Below are 18,449 nucleotides of genomic sequence, written 5' to 3' on the forward strand. Positions count from 1 at the left end.
ACCTTTAAGACCATTGAATCCCACCATTAACTGAACTCTATTGAGTCCAGTGCTAAACCATATTCCTAAGCAGTACATCTTCTGTGGGTTAATGAGTGGTTAAAAGATAAAAAACAGGTTGAGAAAAAAGGGAGAGTTTTTGCAGTGGTGCTGATTTCCCAGGGTATACAATGTGAAACAGGAGGACGTAGCAGAATATGAATGACACATATTATCTAGGGTTGTACAAACCCTAGAAAATAACCCTAGACTGTGAAGTGGCATGGAGGTACCTAGTGATAATTTGTGTCTGTGTGAAGATGACAGATGAAATAACTAATGATAAACATAAAGTAATGTATATAATGAAATACATTCCTAACAATAAAGACCTACTTATGAATACTGGGCGAGTGATTGCCCTGAAGAAAAGTTTGATATTGCTGTCAATGAGGGTGGTCTGTGAGCACTACCTCGGGTGCTCAGCCATGGAAGTGAGCAACAGTGTGCAGCTGGGGCTCCATGCACCTGACTGAGAACAAACCTAGTAGAAACAGAAATGGATTGGGTAAGGTTAGGTAAAAATCAAGGTAAAGGTGATCATAGGCATGAGACAACTTCTGTAAGTGGAGAAATGAGTCTGAGGTGTGGAACAGGAAAACTGAAGTTGAGTAGGATAAAGATGTCTATAAATGCATAGGCTACACAATCAGAAATAATTTCCCTTTTTCTCACAAGTAATTTAATGCAGTTATGAGGGAATAGGTTTACAACAGTGAAAGTAAATGCTTTTCTACCTAATGCGTAGTTAAGCTTTGGACCTCCATGTTTCAGGGTATTGGGTGAATAGGATGATTCACCTTAAGTTAAAGTAGGCATCCAAACCAGATGCGATAAATCACACCATAAAACTGCTTATTTTCCTTCGTTGACTACAAAGGTATGATGAGTTACGAGTAGCTCGTCTGTAGAATTCCATGCAAAACTACTCAGAAGTTGGTTAAGAGGAATTGTGGCATTCAGGATGTATAGTGCTTGTCTCGAACAATCCAAGAGATAAGTGATGGACTTTGGCACTCAGGTTATCTGTTGTCTGTCTTGTGGCATCTGAGAGTTAAACAACATTTGTTGATGGACTAAAGAGATGTCTCAGCAACCCACCCAACCGCTTTTCTTCCCCTCCTGCGACGACTACCTGAGCTTAGTACTCAGGTACCTGTGATGAGTTTAGTGTGGGACATGCTGAGATCGGAGACAAAGGAGTTCTACAGCTGGCGCTGGGAGCAGAATATCCAGTGATAATCAGGCCCTGATATCTCATGAAAACCACTGACTTAGCAGGACAAGACAGAGTGCCGGTCTCAAGCCACTTCCTAGGACCGAAACTCCACTGCAATAAACTAATCCTGTGGTGCCAGTTGTCTCAACCTCCTCTTTGAAATGGCTGGTCTTAACACTTAGCCAAACAAAGACTATCTGCAGGACATAGCCCTGGAGCCATAGCTACCCCTCTCCTATCTCGGAGGAGCACGGAGAAGCAAGAACTGTATAAAAATCTGGGACACTATGGGTGCATTTGAAGCACTTCCCCACCAGGAACCACTTCCCCACCGACGACGTCGCTGGACCGTGGTGGTAACTATGCTCTTGCTTGCTGTCCTCTGTATCTCTGCTTTCTCCTTTCCTTTCTGTCTCTGTTTTCCTCCCTGTCCTATCCACTCTAGGGACTTTGCTCCATTACTCTAATAAAAGTTTGTTGTGTGCGTGACATCTGACCTCGTTTGCTTCTTAATTCACCATTTGGGATCACCTTTAAACTTCTTCTCAGGTCCTGCTGGGCAACTAAGGGTGCAGCTGCCGTGCGGCCTATACCAGGAGAGGGAAGGCAAAATCCAGCCACCCCAGCCTCCCACTGCGGTGAGGAGTGTTGGAAAGCAAGGGGGTTCTGCCCCATCTCTCGTAAGACTGCACGCCAGCCCTGGTGCCTCTTTGTGCACCCGATGTTGTGTTATCTTTGTTTTGTCCTGGCAAGGTCGTAAAAAATTGCCACGTATCCGAATACCGGATCGTGACAGGAATCCCACCTGTAACCTCTGCTGGAAATGGAGTAACACATTCCTGTATCTTTGAGAACTGTGGCCAAAGCTTCTGCAGGAAAAAATCTGGTGGAAGTCAACTCTGTCAGTTGTATAGCCCAAAACCTAGTTAAAGTCTGTTTCTCCAGGGTGGTCATCCATGTAGTCTTTGCTGTATTGCTGATTTACCTGCACATGGGGTATAACTGGTGCACTCCCAAGGGGAGAAATTAATTTGTGGCTTAACCCCACCACAGGAAGAAGAATTTCCCCAAGGATTCAGTCGTTTCAAGCAGACAATGTACTGGTCCTACCACTAAACAAAGAATAAACACAGCCTACTAGTCAACCTTCCCTGTGGGTGTGTAGTTCTTTGGATTTGGTCAGTGTGCAAAATGGAAACACCAATCCCATCAGCACTGATATTTTAGAAGTCCTAAATATTAAACCCTGAGAACTTTGGACAACTTGAAAAGTTCCTGGTTTTCAAACAGTATGAGGGACTGCAGTAGTTCAGCTGGGAGCAGAAGCAAATATCTCCCTTTTGTGCTGTCACTGAGCAGGGCAGCTCTTTCCTCTTCTGCCCTAGTTTGCCGAGAGCTGTCCCCCTGCTTCCCCAAAAGTGTGACCAGCTCGGGATCAGAGGGGTTGTGTTACCACAGCATGGGCTGTGCAAGCAGCACATCCAGGTGTGCTGGGGACAGACGTTCCAGGTGCAGTGGCCACCAGTGCTGCGGCAGGGCAGGCTGCTATCAGGAGCAGGAGAGTGTCATGCTCCTGTGCGCTGCTGCTGGGATTCACCCTCACAACGTTGCTAGCTGGTTGTTGTGGTTTTAACCAGGCTGGCAGCCAAACACCAGACACTGTCCCTTGGCCCAGGGGTTGGGGGAGAAAATCAGAGGGGTAATTTTTATTCAATTTATTTAATAATGGCAATAAAATAATGACTATAATAATAGAATAATAGAATATATTGATGTGATGCACAATGCAATTGCTCACCACTCTCCAAGCAATGCCTTGCCCATTCCTGACTAAGTGATCTGGAGGACAGAAAATCCCAAAGTTGCAATTCCAGAAGAGAGTGAGAACTTCCTGGCCAACCCTCATCTATATACTGAGCATGATATTGTATCATGTGGAATATTCTGTTGGCCAATTTGGGTCCATTGCTCTGGCTATGGTCCCTGCCAGCTTCTTGTGCACCTGCACTAGCAAGACATGGGAAGTTGAAAAGTCTTTGATTTCTTAGCAACAGCTAAAAACATCAGTATATTATCAAATGCCAAGTCCCTTACTGGATCCAAAACACTGCACTATTCTAGCCCTTAAGAAGAAAAATTAGCTCTATCCCAGCTGAAACCAGGACACTGATACTCAAACCCCGATCCTTTCTGAGCCCTACCAGAAGCCAACACCCAGTCTGCTGTACTGATAATGAGCCAGAGCCATAAATACAAAACCAAGAGCAAGACTAACAAGTAATGCCCCTACAGTCTGAGAACAGCAGAGAGAGCAAGGCTGCCTGTACCTGTGTAAAGTGAAGCAAAAGCAAAGCACTGGCTGCAGGAACCCAGGATATGCATAACTGATGGCTTTCATGTTTGCCTAGAAGATAAGTAATGCTCCAGTAGTTACACAGTTAAGTGTATTTCTCTTTTTGTCCTCCATCTGATATTACCAGAGGCTTCAGAAAGCTATCTTGGAGATGAAAGACCTCTTAAATTACACCACCAGGATAATAGCTATAATGGTGCATATATTTTGCTTCCAAGATGAAAGTCACCTTCTTACACTGAGAAAAGCATAGATATTAAAACATGCAACTACATAAACAAGGTTAAAGAATGCAAAATGTGATTCTTCTGATGGGAAGGGATTGAGTTTGATGAGGATGTTTTCCATCTTTCTATTACGTTTCTAGTTATTTCCAGGTAAGTGGCAAACTATTTTGTCTTCTTCAAAACACAAATGAAATTTTAACACAAAACACAAGACCATGAAAATTGCCACACCAGGGCTGTCTCATCCGAAATACTGCCTCTTATTTACAGCTAACAATAGGTATTTCATGGAAAGACACAAACCTTCATATAATAGACAGTGCTTATGGGAAAATTGCTTTCTATCCCACAGGGAAAAGACTGGTTATCTTACTCTGTGCTTACTCGGGAATCTTAGACTTTTGTTCCTCATAACCTTATTTAATATAACAGTGAGTATTTTCCATTACCTGTTCAGATCTTCTCTGGAGACTTTCAGGACCTGTCTAGGTGCCTTTCTGAGTGATCTGCCCCAGTTGTTGTTGGTTTTTTTTGGTCCTGCTCTGGCAGGGAGGTTGGACTTGATGATTTTTGGAGGTCCCTTCAAACCCCTAATATTGTGTGACTTTGATTCTGTGAAATCCTTCTGTGAATCTTGCTACTATTCTAAAAACTATAAATCCTTGGACAGCCCATACCACCCATTATGTAAGGCACTGATCCACCAGCCTTCCTTTCCCAGAAATATTTTCTTGCCATTAATTTTGTTGAAAGAAGGTATTGTTCATTCCATTTGTTAACTTCTACACTCCAGGACACACACTATACGTCAATTTTTTTCATTTCCTTGTTGTAGAAGGAAGGTTGCTGCAGTTTACTTCTTTTCGTGCATTACTTTCTGGTCTGAACACAGGAATCTGTCTCCATCAAAATGCTGGAAGCTGCAATATTACAGGCCACAGACCTAGGACAGAGGTGGCTGCAATCTCTTCTGCTCAGAGAAGATTAAACATGAACATCCAGGCCACCAGCAGGATGTTTGTGTCCCTCTTTGCCAGCCCGGTGTGCCCATCTCAAATATTCAGAATCCATCTCTTCAGAAAGGATAGAGACACCACTCCCACCACCCTAAATAAAAGCAAAGCACCAGCTGGTAATGCTGTATTCACAATACTGTACTCCACAGACAACGTGACTTTATTCACAAATATGATTTTTACAGAGGTAGAACAAAATACTTTGTATAATCTTATTATTTTTTTTTAGACTATATACATATAAAGAATATAATAGAATGACAAGAAAGAAAAGGTTGTAAACAAAACAATATTATGCCATCAAATACAGTACAAAGAGCATGCAAGAACAGCTTCAAATGAAATCTTGCTGGTGTAACTTTATTTTATTTCTAATGTGGTAAATGAGGAGTAGTAAAGAGTCATGCTCTAATAGGACTGAGAATGCCACAGCTCTGCAATTTTGTTTTAATTATTTTTTTTTTTACTTTTGCAATCAATGAACAGGATAGCTTTCTGTTTTTTACTTCAGTGGGGAAGGCTTTTGTAATGCCCAGTGTAATCTTAACAGAAAAATATAATAATCAAATCTACAAAGTATACTCTTATTTAAAAAGCAAATCCATAGAAACTGTACAGTTTTAAAAAGCGAATTATCTCAACTGCTGCTGAAGAGAATTTTCTAAACAAAGAATAAAATATGCAGAACAAAAATTAGGAGAGCTATTGTTCTGTAACGAAGCTAATCAAATACTTGTTTTTGATTCCAATAAACAGGTCTTTTTAATTAATGACTATTCTGGGAATTATGAAGTGGGCTGGGTTTTATTAACGTTCCACTCGATTAGTAAAGCATGAACTCCTTTCAGGTACAATAGCTGTCGTTCCTCTGGGGAAGGATGGAGATCTAAGGACAGGAACAAGATTTAGTCATTGGTGTAGATTTTAAAAAAATATTTTTAAATGTTTTAAATGTTTAGTAGCACATATAAAAATAATCTTGCTTGCTTTGCTACTGGATTGAGATTTGGAAATGGGATTTTCTGCTGATACTCTTTCTTGGCCCTGCAATTGCCAAGGACTTCCACTGGATATTCCTTCAGCTGCACCAACTCCCACAGATGACAGTCAAGAGCAATAGTTGGAGTTCACACCTGAAAGATGTGAAGCCAACAGCAAATCTGACACTTTTCCCTGTGGCTAGGGCTGAACCTCAAGGATCTGGGCCTTGGGGAATGGTGCTGTCTGGCCCATCCAGCCCTCCAAATCCGAGCCCGTGTCATGGGAAGGGTGACTGTGCTGTTACTCTTATGAACCACCAATGCTGGTGACAACTGTGTCTCCATGCCTCATGTCTGCACCCACTGGGACCACGTAAGTGTGGAGTCTGGTCTGGTCACTGCTGCCTTGTTTGGGGCCAGCAGCTGTGCTTGCTGCTGTGCCTGTGGGAAACCAGGGTTTTGTCCCTCTGCCACAGGCTTTGATCAGTGAGGAAGGAAACTGTGAGCACTGAGGTTAAACTGCCCTCCTGCAGCTCCCCCCCCTTAAATGCACTTTAAAGATTCAACCACAAAACCAGCACCTGTAGATTCAATTTGTCTTTATCAAGAACACAAGGATGGTCAATATTAAGCACATGCTGTTTATAGCTACACATCAGGCACCAGCCCAGGCTTCAATCACAATCTGTTTAGTAAAGATCAAGCAGAACATTGAAGAGGGAAGGACTGTGGGTCTCATTTGACTCTGGGCTCTCAGGTGATCCAGGCTTCCAGGAAGAAGCTCAAATCAACCTGTCAGCGAACATGAGGCAGGTCCCATGTCCAGTGCAAGTGGCTGGGGCTGCCTGAACAACAACCTTTGCCAAATCACAAGGATTAAATTAACTGCAGTGAAAAGGGTAAAGAAAAACCTGCACTGCATGAGAAATCTATCTCTGTGGCTTCATCCATGGCTTTGGCATCTTCCTGGGAAATGGATTGTCAAACTCCTTCAGATTTCCCAGGTGCAGCTGAAAGCTGCATTTCACAATAACAGGCCCTGCAGCAGATTTTCACTCCCAGAAGCAGGGCATTTATTGAGAGGTGTGAACAATATGCTACCTGCACAGATGAAATACTCTGTGTGATAGTTTACGGTCAACAGAATAAGCCTGGCACCTCTTTGTGGAAGAACTGAACAAAACACGGCTGAAATAACAGGATTGTCAATGACATTCAGCAGGAGAGACTCTAACCCTCTGAGTAAGACTGCATCTTTCTGTTGTGTAAACTGGTCTATGAGTATGAATAAAACAATACATCCCTGCCTCATTAGCCTTGGGGAAGATTAATGCCCTCTAATCTACGCTAAATAAACTCAGAAGCATGAAGACCAATATTTAAGTCCTACACTCAGCTGCTTGGGAATTAATGGGTATCACCCTGAAACTGCTATTACGAAACGCAAATATTTGCAAAAGAACAATTAAAAATATTCCTGAAGTGCAAACGAAAGGCTCGTCAGCCATGTTTGTGGTATGCACGGGGACAGTCAGAAGGTGAACGCTAATGAATCCCAGGGCAGAAATCTATGCTAAAAACCCATTATTCCACTGGTGGTAGGTAATGCACTGGTAATGCACATCTTGCACTGGGAAATAATTCTACCCAATAATCAGAGGGCATGGCTTAGGATGCCCTAATTTGGATTCTTTGGAATATCCAAGTTTGCTTGGATATAACTACCTGTATTTTCAGAAAGCTGCAGTACGTGGCTCACAGTAAATCTAATTCAAACACTTGCTGATACTGCTTAAACTGATCTCATCTGCCCTGATCTGGAATTTTGTGTTAGCTAAAGTAATAAAAGAATCCTGTTAAACCTAAATTATCAAATGAAAAAGGCAATTTTCTCATTCATACTCCATTAGTTTTTTTAGTTATTGCTAGGAAAGCTCTAAAATGCTTAGGCCATAAAATAAACATGTGGCTTAATGTACAGTATGTGTACTTAAGAGGATGATGGCATCTGCAGTAACTGCTCTGTACTGCCACAGTAATGGGATGCACAAATTAAGCAACAGCACATATCAAGTAAAGCATACAAAAATGTATGGCGAAAAGTAACAAGCCTTCTGCTTTTTTACTTTTTTTTTAAATAACTCTTTAATTGCTAAAAAGAAGAAATCACCAATATCCACACCTACAACACAACATTGCAACGTGGTTGATTTCAACAGATGCCTGTTACCTCTGTGCCAGCAAAACTATGCAATATTATATCTTTAACATTTCACTGATTAGAAGTTTATAAAAATTTCCCTTCCCAAATTAAATTCAGTGATAAACTTTTCAGTCCTGAAGTGATACAATTAGCCTAATAGGTTTTCAACCATACAACATTGTTAAGATTTTGGAAAAAAGCACCCCAAAATTCTTAAATCACAGAAATGTAGGATAACATATGAAAAAGCATCCAAGTGTTCACTTTTGAAAATGAAATCAAGAGCCTAAATCACTTAGATACCTTTGACAATTTCACTCTCAGGCCTTCCTTCAAACATATTGGAGTACTTTCTATCAGTAATTTAAATTCTTTCAGAAGAGCAGCACTACTAGACCTGCAAATTCACAGAGGCAAAATTGCATAACCAAACCATTTACAGACATATTTTAGCAATACTTTGCAACAGCAGGTATTAGGATTTTTGAGAACACAAGAACCTCTGAAATTCAACCCCTGTGCTTCTTCATCCCTTGATGTTTAGTTAAAATAGTTATCATTGGGAACAAGGAGCAAGCAGAGCCTCTGCAGAAAGGTGCAACAAACATCTGGATCTGACAAACTCGATGAGAATCATAAAATGCAGATTGGAGATTTCTCCTTCAGCCAGACTTTTACAGAAATATATTTTCCTGGCTAAAAAGGATGGCAGAGCACAGTTTTACAGAGGGAAACACAAAAATATAAAGAGGAGAGTCCCATTTTCTTCCTCAGTAATCCCATAAAATTAACCACCTGTTTCCATAACAGCTTTGGACATTTTCCTGACTGCTGACAGGGCCTTTGCCCATCACCTGAGGTGAGTCTATACTCTCCTTTTCCATGCTGTCAGTGGTAGGTACACGGTCAGAGTTGCTCTGCTCGTTTTTCCCCAGCTTCCCATTAATGTGACCAACTTGTTCTCCCCAGTTGCAACAACTGTGCAGGTCTATTTACTTATAGCTCAGATTTTCTTCCATTCATGGCACAAAGCTGAAAAGTAAACAACAGTTAAGAAAACATTTGCTTGCCAAAGCCCAGCATGAGAAGGTGCAAGATCTCTTTGCCAGAGCCTGGACCTGTGTTTACTCACACTCTCAGCACTGTTTCATGCTCTTGCTTGGCATTGTGTAGCAACAATCAACATCCTCTTCAGGCCCCCCACTCTCATTTGGCCTTTGAGAAGTTACAAAATATAACAGCACACTGTTTTCTGAGACTATATTGACTGCACTAATTACCCACAATACTGTATATTTGCTATTAAGAACATGAATGTGTGCTTTCAAAGTGTGACATTCAGGGCTTTGAGGATGTGAAAGGCATTAGATGGATTGTTGAGTCACTTAATCCGAGGCTTCAATGTACTTTAAAAAATGTGTTTAAAAACCCAGAAACCAGAATACACATTTTAACTGTTGAACTTTTACAGCTAAAGGAGTTTGTAAGGACCCTATTACTATGTGGTTACAACAGAAGATACACAGCTAAGTCAGGTCACGGTTTCCAAGAACATTCACAGGGACTGAGGATGAGGAAAATGAGGGACAGGTCCTGGGGGAGCCTTCAGGAGACCGAGCTGCTCACTGGGGAAGTGCCTTGAGTATTGCATTCACTTCCTCTGCCACTGCTGTCAAAGCAAACTCAAACTGCTCCTGTGGAGAGAACAAACACATACTCTGAATAATAAAACACAACACCTTCCAAAAGCCTGGTGCACTGTTCTGCAGCCGAGTATCCTCAAGACATTCTTAAAAATATGAATATGCAGGAAGAACTGTACACTGCACCGGGAAGGAACAAAATGTTCTGGGATTATTGATGCCATATAACATGTTTGACAGCATCTTGAAGCTGAAATCATTCTAATGGAGAAAAATGTTGGTAGCAGAAACTAAGCTATTGGGACACAATGATGCATTGCAATTGCATGGTCAGAGGGGCTTGGGAGTAGTTGATCACCAGCCATTCCTTTCTGACACAGAGATGGAAACTTGTTAACATAATTGAGATATGAAATAGGTGAGATGCAGTAACACAGAGCCTTTGGCTTTTGTCAGGACTGTTTCTAGTTGAAATCAGCCAGAATAAATACCACCTCACCTTATACCTACGATATAAAACAATACCTGCTTTTTGGTTTACCTGTTATTGTTCTTTTTTCAGCCTCCCTTTTTAATCACTTTCCTGCACCCACAAATTACCTTATGATGTTTAGAACACTCACGTTTAAGAAATACTTGGGAAGGCCCTTCTCTGCTATTAATTTTCTGTAAGCATAAAACCAAAATTACTAACAGGTTTCAGCACTGGGTTGGCAGAGGTGTGAAGGACACAGCCATGAATGGCCACCTCATCTAAGTGCAATCCTAACACACTCCTGAACTGTCGCGTCCTACAGGAGGACAAAGGAGCTTTACTTCCTCAAGGTTAACAGGTGTTATATTTTATAAGCAAGTAGATTTTTCTCAGAAATTTTATCTTCTTGAAATACCTGACAAGATTATTTGGTGTCTGCAATTTTTCAGATGAAAAAGCAACGTGAGCAGTTTACTTAGAATATAGAAAAACTGAGGACATCAGACAAGGGCTGTGGAGAAGTTTCTGGATTTTCTAGAAGCACTGCAATGGTTTAAGCCAGCCAGGGTCAACAGCTGCTGAAGAACCAACTTTGAGAACAGAAGTTTGACATGCATCCTGCAAAATATCCCGAGATCACTGCTGGGATACTATCTGTGCTGCCAGCTAGGAAACTGGTGGTCTGAAATGTACCTCCAGCCCCACACTTTGTGCTGCCTGGGGCTGTGTGGCAGGGCTGCAGGTATGCATGCAGCAGTGGTGGATGGCTGCAGGGCACAGCCAACCCTGGAAAGTACTTACTGGACTAAAGCATTCATTTTCCACAGTGTTTCACTTTGCTGAATAGATCTGCAAGAGGGATGAAAGAACAAACTACAGAAGTGTAACTCCTAGTTCAGAAAGACAGCTGACTTTTAATTCCTGCAATTCAGTGCCAGTCTTCTCTGCCTGGTCTTAGCCCATTGCAGAGTCATCTCCCATGTGGAGATGCCTCAGAGACAAGTAATGATGGGCACAGTTCCAGATCAGAAAAAGAAGAACAAAACTCAGAATAATTTCTCAGAGACACTGACATTCAAGAATTTTGCTGTCTTCTAGGTACTGTCAAAGTGGCATTCTTGTACTTTTCTGGACTGCAGCCAAGAATTTTTGATCAGAGATCAATTCACCCTAAAGAGTAGAACTCATCCTCATTAGGAACAGAAAATGATGCATATGCCTGCCTATGCCTCTCCTCACTTCCCAAGGTCTCTGCAATTAAAGCAGAGACTGGAAATGCTGGTGGCCACCCAGGAGAAGCAGTTATATTTTAACAGGAGCACACTGAATGCCTGAGAGGAGCTGGAGGGCAGCGGAAGCAGGGAGGGTATTCATCCGGACATGCTGTGCCAGAACCAAACTGGGTGATCGTCCTGGCTCAAAAAGCTTCAGGAAATTTGGGCTGATGCATGAGAAGTGCCTGCCTCTGGGAAAAAGAGCCTTGGCGGGAGGAGCTGGCAGCTGCTGGGCCCCATCGATGCAGCCCTGTGAGGTGAGAGACCTGCAGAGAGAGCAGCCTGGACAGGCAGGGCTGGCACCAGGGCTGGCAGAAGAGGGACAAAATGGGTGGTCCCAGGATGCCAGTGCTCAGATGTGAGTGGGACAGCTGGTCCCCATTGCTGCCAGTCCCCGGACCACAGGGAACACAACAAGAGAGGAGGTTGATCTGAGCACGATAAGGGTTGACACAGTGATGCAGCCAAGTTCCAGAGATGTGCAGATGCCTCTTCCAAGATGTGGGTGTCAGTTCAGAAGAAAGGAAGCTGCCCATGGTAATGAGGCTACCCAATGTGCTCTTCATGTGAGTATAGAGTCAGGAAAAGCTCAGGGACGACACTAGTTTAATATCAGTCCCATTGCTAAAAGTAACTTATATTACTCTAAAGTTATTCAGTAAGCAAATCTGTCCTTTAACCTTGTTCACCTTCTTGTGAAGATCTGTCAGGCTGAAGACCATCTGACCTGCAGGTGTCTTTACCCCTCATGGAGGGTACCCCTCACATGAACACAGGGCACCACTGCACTACCTGAGGAAAAGCGTCTGTTTCACCCAAGGACCATGAACTGAACAACATTAAGCTGGAAGAGGGTAGATTTAGGTTAGACATTAGAAAGAAATTCTTTAGTGTGAGGGTGGTGAGACACTGGAACAGGCTGCCCAGGGTGGTTGTGGATGCCCTATCCCTAGAAGTGTTCAAGGCCAGGTTGGATGGGGCTCTGAACAACCTGGTCTAGTGGGAGGTGTCCCTGCCCATGGAGGGGGATGGAACTAGATGATCTTAAAGGTCCCTTCCAAACCAATGCATTCTATGATACAATTCTATGAACATGACATCCCAAAGTTTAGATGCAGATTTTTGAGACAAGTTCAGTGCAGACTTCCAGCTCACATTAGGAAACTTCCAGCTAACCCTAAATTACTGAGGCAAAATGACTTCTAAAGTATAATCTTTACAGGCAGAGCTCAAAACTGACACACTGCAGTGAAGGGGACAGCAGAGCAGACACTTGACATGTGAGAGGACTTGGTCTTTCTGGGATGGTGCACCTGACATCTTCTCCCTCCTTCCTTTTGCGTAAGACACACAGGAGAAATGCAGATAATGCAGCTTCCATTGATGTGTACCACCATCCTCCAAAGAAAAGCCTTTACACACCTTCCACACCTTTCCATGAGAAAAACCATTGTTAGATCAAATTAATTTCAGTAATTTTTAAAGAAGCTCAGTTTGTTGTTTTGTACAGCTACACTGTCAGTCACACATTATTTGCATATGCAAGATTGACTGGAGATTAATTTTAACATCTAGCTTTGCACAGAAAACAGAGCTGGACATGCATTTTGTGGTGTCAGTCCACCCATAATGCAGAAGTGACAAGAAGGAGAGAGAAAAAAAAGAAATATAGATTTTTTTCCCATCATAGATACTATGCTTCTTCCTTCATTACTTTTTCCTCTCACATGTAGCGTATCAATTTTATGATTCTTCTGCAAAAAACCCCAACAAACCCGTAACAAAACCACAAACCCTTTATTAGGCTTCTCAGAAATCCAGAATGCTGTTATGATAATTTCATTACCATTTATTATATACAGTACTTTTGAATTAAAGATTCCTTCCAGATGACAAAATGTTGCAAACAGATCTTTTACATGATTACTGAAAATGCGGAGCGCTGCCTGCTGGAAACACAACAACATTGCTGAAGTAAGTTGGTGTTTATTTTGCCTAGGGATATTCTGTAATTGGCATTTCTAACCTGACTTTTAATCCATTGTTTTAAATTACTCCAAAAGTCTAATATTCCTCATTTGTATTCAGTTGGGAAAGCACAGAGGTTTGTTTAAATCCATCAGAAAAATTCTCTGGGGATTGTGCGTTGCTAGCATGTAACCAGAGATTTATAATTTGCAAGACAACAGTTTGAGTAAGTGATTTGGGTGGTTTTGAGCAAATGACAATCATGGAAGAAGGAGCAAGACGAGAGATAAGCAATATCCTGAGAAAAATTTTCATCCTGGATGAAAACACAGGATATATTCCTTTTCTGGAGCTCTCCCAGATGAATGTTTGGAGGGGAAAAGCATGTCTTGAGTAAGATTTTCATGGGATTTGGGCTAACTAAGAGAAGTATAACCTCATTCTTTGGCTCTGGAGCTATGTTTTGTTAGGTTGTTTTTTTTTGTTTTTTTTTTTTTTTTTTTATTTTGTTGAAGGCAGCAAGCTGTAATTCTCAGCTTTGAGAGGAAAACTGGAATCAGAGCTCTGTATCTCTATGGAGTTGCCATATATTTTGGATGTATTTACAGAGCAGCTCAGGACTTCCATCTTCCCTCAGAGTAAATATATATCACGTTAGATACGGTGTGCTATATGCATTTTTTTCACATTCTGAATAATCAAAGCAGAAGGAAGATCTGTGCAATTTTTTATCTTATTTGCAGATAAAGATTAGTTAGCTTTGACTGGCTCATTTTTATTTTTCGTGCACTTACTTAATTGGTAAATAATAATTAACATCCCCCCAACTTTCTCTAGCACCACTTCTCCTACTATTAGTGGGAAGATAAAAATTATTAGGAAGAGATTAAAGAAAAGTTATGAACCAATACAGATCTGTTCGGTCTCCATGTCATGAACAAATTTCTTTTTTGTCATATTTGCAGCTCTTAATTTGCACCAAATACCCCAAAATATCACTCCATACATCACTGAAATTGTTAATAAAAGAAAGTTGCATTTCTAATTTAAGGCACTACAATCACACCATCAGCTATCTTTAAAAGTTTCACATGGTGGAAAAATGTCAAAAGTATTAAAACTGACAGGAATTACAGAGTAAGATGTTCACTGCACCAAAGGGTAGAAATATAGTCACTGTGCTACAGCTACAAAGGATATGGCTTTAGGCATGATGCAAGCTTTTATTTTCAAAGATGCTAAAAATGACTTGATTACCTACAAAACTCTATTTCCTCTAACTAAAAAAACCTTTTTTTTTTTTTTTCCCCAGAAAAAAAATCAAATGCTTTTAAAAAATATTACATGCACAGTTAAGCACAGATACTCTAAAAAATACTCCATATTTCAGGATGAAAGCAAGAACATTCTTTCAAATGCACACTTTCTTTAGTAGACTATAGATTGTTGTCTTGACTGCCCTTCATATATGGTAATCAAGATAGATGCTGGAGATGTTACAAGAAAGAGCAGTAAACACCAAAGAAAGTAGCCTAGATAAATCTTCACCATAAATAAACCTCAGTTGGTAGGGAGCCAAACAGAGTAATCAGCAAGCGACCTGCGTTAAATTAGGTCATAGCCTCTCTCTTCTGTCATGAAAACAACTACTGTGAAAGACCTTTAATGTATTTAAAATCCCAGTGGATTTATCGACAGTACCTTTGTCTGGACCATGCCTGGTCTCTGGTCCCTCAAGTGCTCCAGGGTAGCAGCAATATCAATCTCTTTAGCACCTGCAACAAACCACAAATTGGGCTGAGTTCAGAGCACAAGATAATCCATGCTGCATCTGTCAATCTCTTGCTATCGGGTTCCCTTTGGGCTAACAGTCCAATTGAAAATTATTACATCCATCTCTCAGCAGACTTGGCAGGCAGCTGCAATTTTTGTGTTCATATAGAAAAATAAGAGGTTGGGGCAGCCTTTATTAACATTAATTAAAAAAAAAAAAGCCAGAGAAAAACAAATTCTTAAAATACTTCTGCACCTAGAGCAGAATATATTCGGTAGAACCTAAGGGTCTGTCATGGCAATGCCACCAAATGTACCTTCAAAATTTCTAAGAGTATGCACTGAATTAAGGCCCAAACCACACAAAGATTTATGCTGGTAAAACAAGATTTAGGTGAACTCTTGTCACTGGCAGAAAACTTGTTTGTGGCTTCCTAATTCAGGACCTGCAATACAATATTGCTGTGTGATCACTGTTTGAGCACACAATTATTCAGCATTTCCTTTAGGTCATACTTTGGGTGTCTAGACACCACTGCTGTGTAGAGATCTGCAGCACCAGAATGCAGAAAACAGGCTCATGGAGCCTCCCTGCAGTGGGGACTGGCTCCCTCTGCACTGCAAATGGAGGTCCTTCCTTTTCAAAAGTGATCTATGGAGAGCAAAGCAAGCCTTTGTGCCTCTCATCTTTCTTATAACAATCCAGGGCCTGGAGAGCCAAAGGGGACAGGGCGATGCTCAGTTCCCCAAGACCACCCTCCTCATTTTCCTTAGGTGCCTAACCAGATACATGCTTTTTGAGAGCGCCAAGAGAAAACCAGGATTTTGGTCCCTCTGGTTTGAAAACCAAGATTAGAAGTATCCTTTGAGCTGAGAAGTTCAGCAACAGAATTTGGGTCTCCTGCATCTGTCCCCTTTTGCATCGTACAGGAGCATCACACAGCACCAAAGTACCAGGCAGATGGGCAAAGGGTAACCCTAGCCCAACTGTAAGTGCCCCATCTCTGCTCCCCTATTCCCTTCTGCCCTGGGTGTCCATGCATTCTCCTAGGGCAGATGTGGGTCTGTAGCTTCTGAAGCTTAGGAGGACACCGAGACTTCAGGTCCTTCCCCTCTTGTACATACAAGTTCATCGTTAGATGGCTTATCAAGGATCAGTGCCAAACCGTGCCTGGAGGTCATGCTCCTAAAAGGCTGCTGCTGCAATGGCTCACATAGAGGCATCCAGAACATACACTTGCTTAGTTCCCAGGACTGGATTTGCAGGATTGGGCCAATGCTTACCACTATTTCTACAGCTCTTGCAATTTAAGGGCGTAAGGGTAACTGCAATTAGGTTCATGCCAGTGCAAACACTACGCACCTCCTCATTTACCCAACTCAGCTTTACAACTCAATACCATCTTTTTGAAAATTCAGAAAAGTTACTAAAAGTAGCTGATTTAATTTGGTTTCCTTCATGTCTTCCTTAAAAGACATGAGAAGATATTTAAAAATAACATCAACTCTAGAAGAGCAATTAATTTGCAATACATTCTTCATATTGACCAAAATATGTTCTTTGGCTGTGTCAGAAATCGAATTACTCAATTCAGTAAACATAACAGCGACAACTTATATTAGGTATGTGACAGATATTTTTGCTGATTACCATGGGTTGGGGTATTGTATGGGTTTTTCTTCTCCCCCCCACCCCGACACTGTCCCACATTGTATAGGAATTTACAGGCATGAGCTTTGAAAGAATACAAAGTTTTATTTTAAAATATCACTCCCCCATACAAAGCTTCCTTACAATGGACCAGTCACAGGTGCTGTAAAGTCTGATAACAGTGACGGTAATTACACCTAAAGTCTGTTGCAGGTTTTGCAGTGGCAGTTCATCTGGAAAGCATCAGTAAAGTCACACTCTTTGGGAAACCCTCACAGTGGTGTAACACAGTAGCTCATTTTACTGTTTAGTCTCACACATGCACATGGGATTTTTCTGTTCCACCACAGATGTCTGTGAGTCAAGCAGAGTCCTGCAAGTACCACATATGCTTTACAGGCTGACTTGTGGCCTTCATTAGATTACCAGGAATTAAAACATCCTAGTAGCAACTTGGCTCAACATAAGAGCAATTTTCTCTTTCAAGAAATTAAGATGTGAGAATAATTTAAGACACTGACATGAATGAGGTTAACCACAGTCCTGAGCCAGCCTCTGAGATGTGCTGCAAGGATGAACCCAGAGATCCTCCTGCTGGAGCTGGCAGGCTGGAGTGCCATGTGGGTTTCCCTGTGGCTGCAGACGTGTATATCACCCCTTCAGTAAGGGATGGTCTTTATTTGAAAATATTTAAGCCTCAGGACAAAAAGGGAAAAGGTTCATGACAAGACCAAATAACTCTCTTTAAATACCAGACTGGCTTCTGAACTTACCTTTGAAAGAGTTAATTCCTCCATTTCTGTGGTGCAGATTGCAGGCATTTACTACTGACATGATGCTGGCTTTTATATCATCATTAATAGAATGACATGTCTAATAGTATGAACAACACCTGACTATAAAATCCTGACTTAGCAAAACACCAAAGCATATGCTTGCACTGGAACATTAGAACAGTCCTACTGGGCCAGTGTGTTTAATGAGAAGCTTGTTTTGAAGCGTTTTGTCAGTAGAAGTCCCTGAAACATCAGTTTTTACTGATCAGTATTCTCCAGCCCATGAGCCCATCACCACACGCACTTCTGATGTCCTCAGCCATAGGTAATTAAAAGCAAAAGGAGAGCAAAACATGATTTCCCCAAAGCACATTTCTTGTTTAGAGGCCAGGGGGCTAGAGGCAAGGCGAAGCAGACACAGAGATTGGTTTGCTACCTCCTTTTTTCCATTTCTCAATACCTCTGATATTATGGTGTTGGAAACCCCCTAAGTGCCTTGAGAGACTGATCAACAGAACTTCATGTTGCAAAGATGGACAAGAAAAATATATTGGAAGAAGAAAATCCACATGAAAAAGGATTAAATCAATGGTGTAGAATAAAGCCAGCCTGGTTTGAGTGAACCTCTCTTCCTCCCCCATGTACACTGCTACATGCTCTGCATCTATTTGCTTATTGTGCCTAAACCAAATGACTTTAAATATATATTGCTCGTCCACTATTAAAGCTCATTTTGTGATGAGGGCTATTTTTTTTTTTTCCTATTTAAACTTATGCTAGGTTGCTGAAGTGATGCAAATTCAGCTCACTTCCAGTGATGTGTGTGAAGATAATCTGTAGAAAGTTCTGTGG

At 41.5% G+C, this 18,449-nt stretch overlaps 1 protein-coding gene across 3 annotated transcripts in view; it reads right to left on the reverse strand.

Annotated features, from left to right (window-relative positions):
* Positions 1–4,993: 4,993 nt before the first annotated feature.
* Positions 4,994–18,449, reverse strand: part of PTPRN2 (protein tyrosine phosphatase receptor type N2) — a 657,265-nt gene continuing 643,809 nt past the window's right edge. For 2 of the 3 annotated variants that reach the window (XM_051609992.1, XM_051609994.1), the window contains 2 exons: positions 15,099–15,172; positions 4,994–9,731 (listed from right to left, as the gene is read on the reverse strand). In XM_051609992.1, coding sequence (XP_051465952.1) covers positions 9,660–9,731; positions 15,099–15,172 — 146 coding nt within the window. In that variant the 3' untranslated portion in view covers positions 4,994–9,659. The remainder of the gene's footprint in view (positions 9,732–15,098; positions 15,173–18,449) is intronic. The other variant, XM_051609993.1, reaches the window with a different exon arrangement.

This window comes from Apus apus, chromosome 2 (assembly GCF_020740795.1).
Source record: "Apus apus isolate bApuApu2 chromosome 2, bApuApu2.pri.cur, whole genome shotgun sequence".
Lineage (NCBI taxonomy): Eukaryota > Metazoa > Chordata > Aves > Apodiformes > Apodidae > Apus > Apus apus.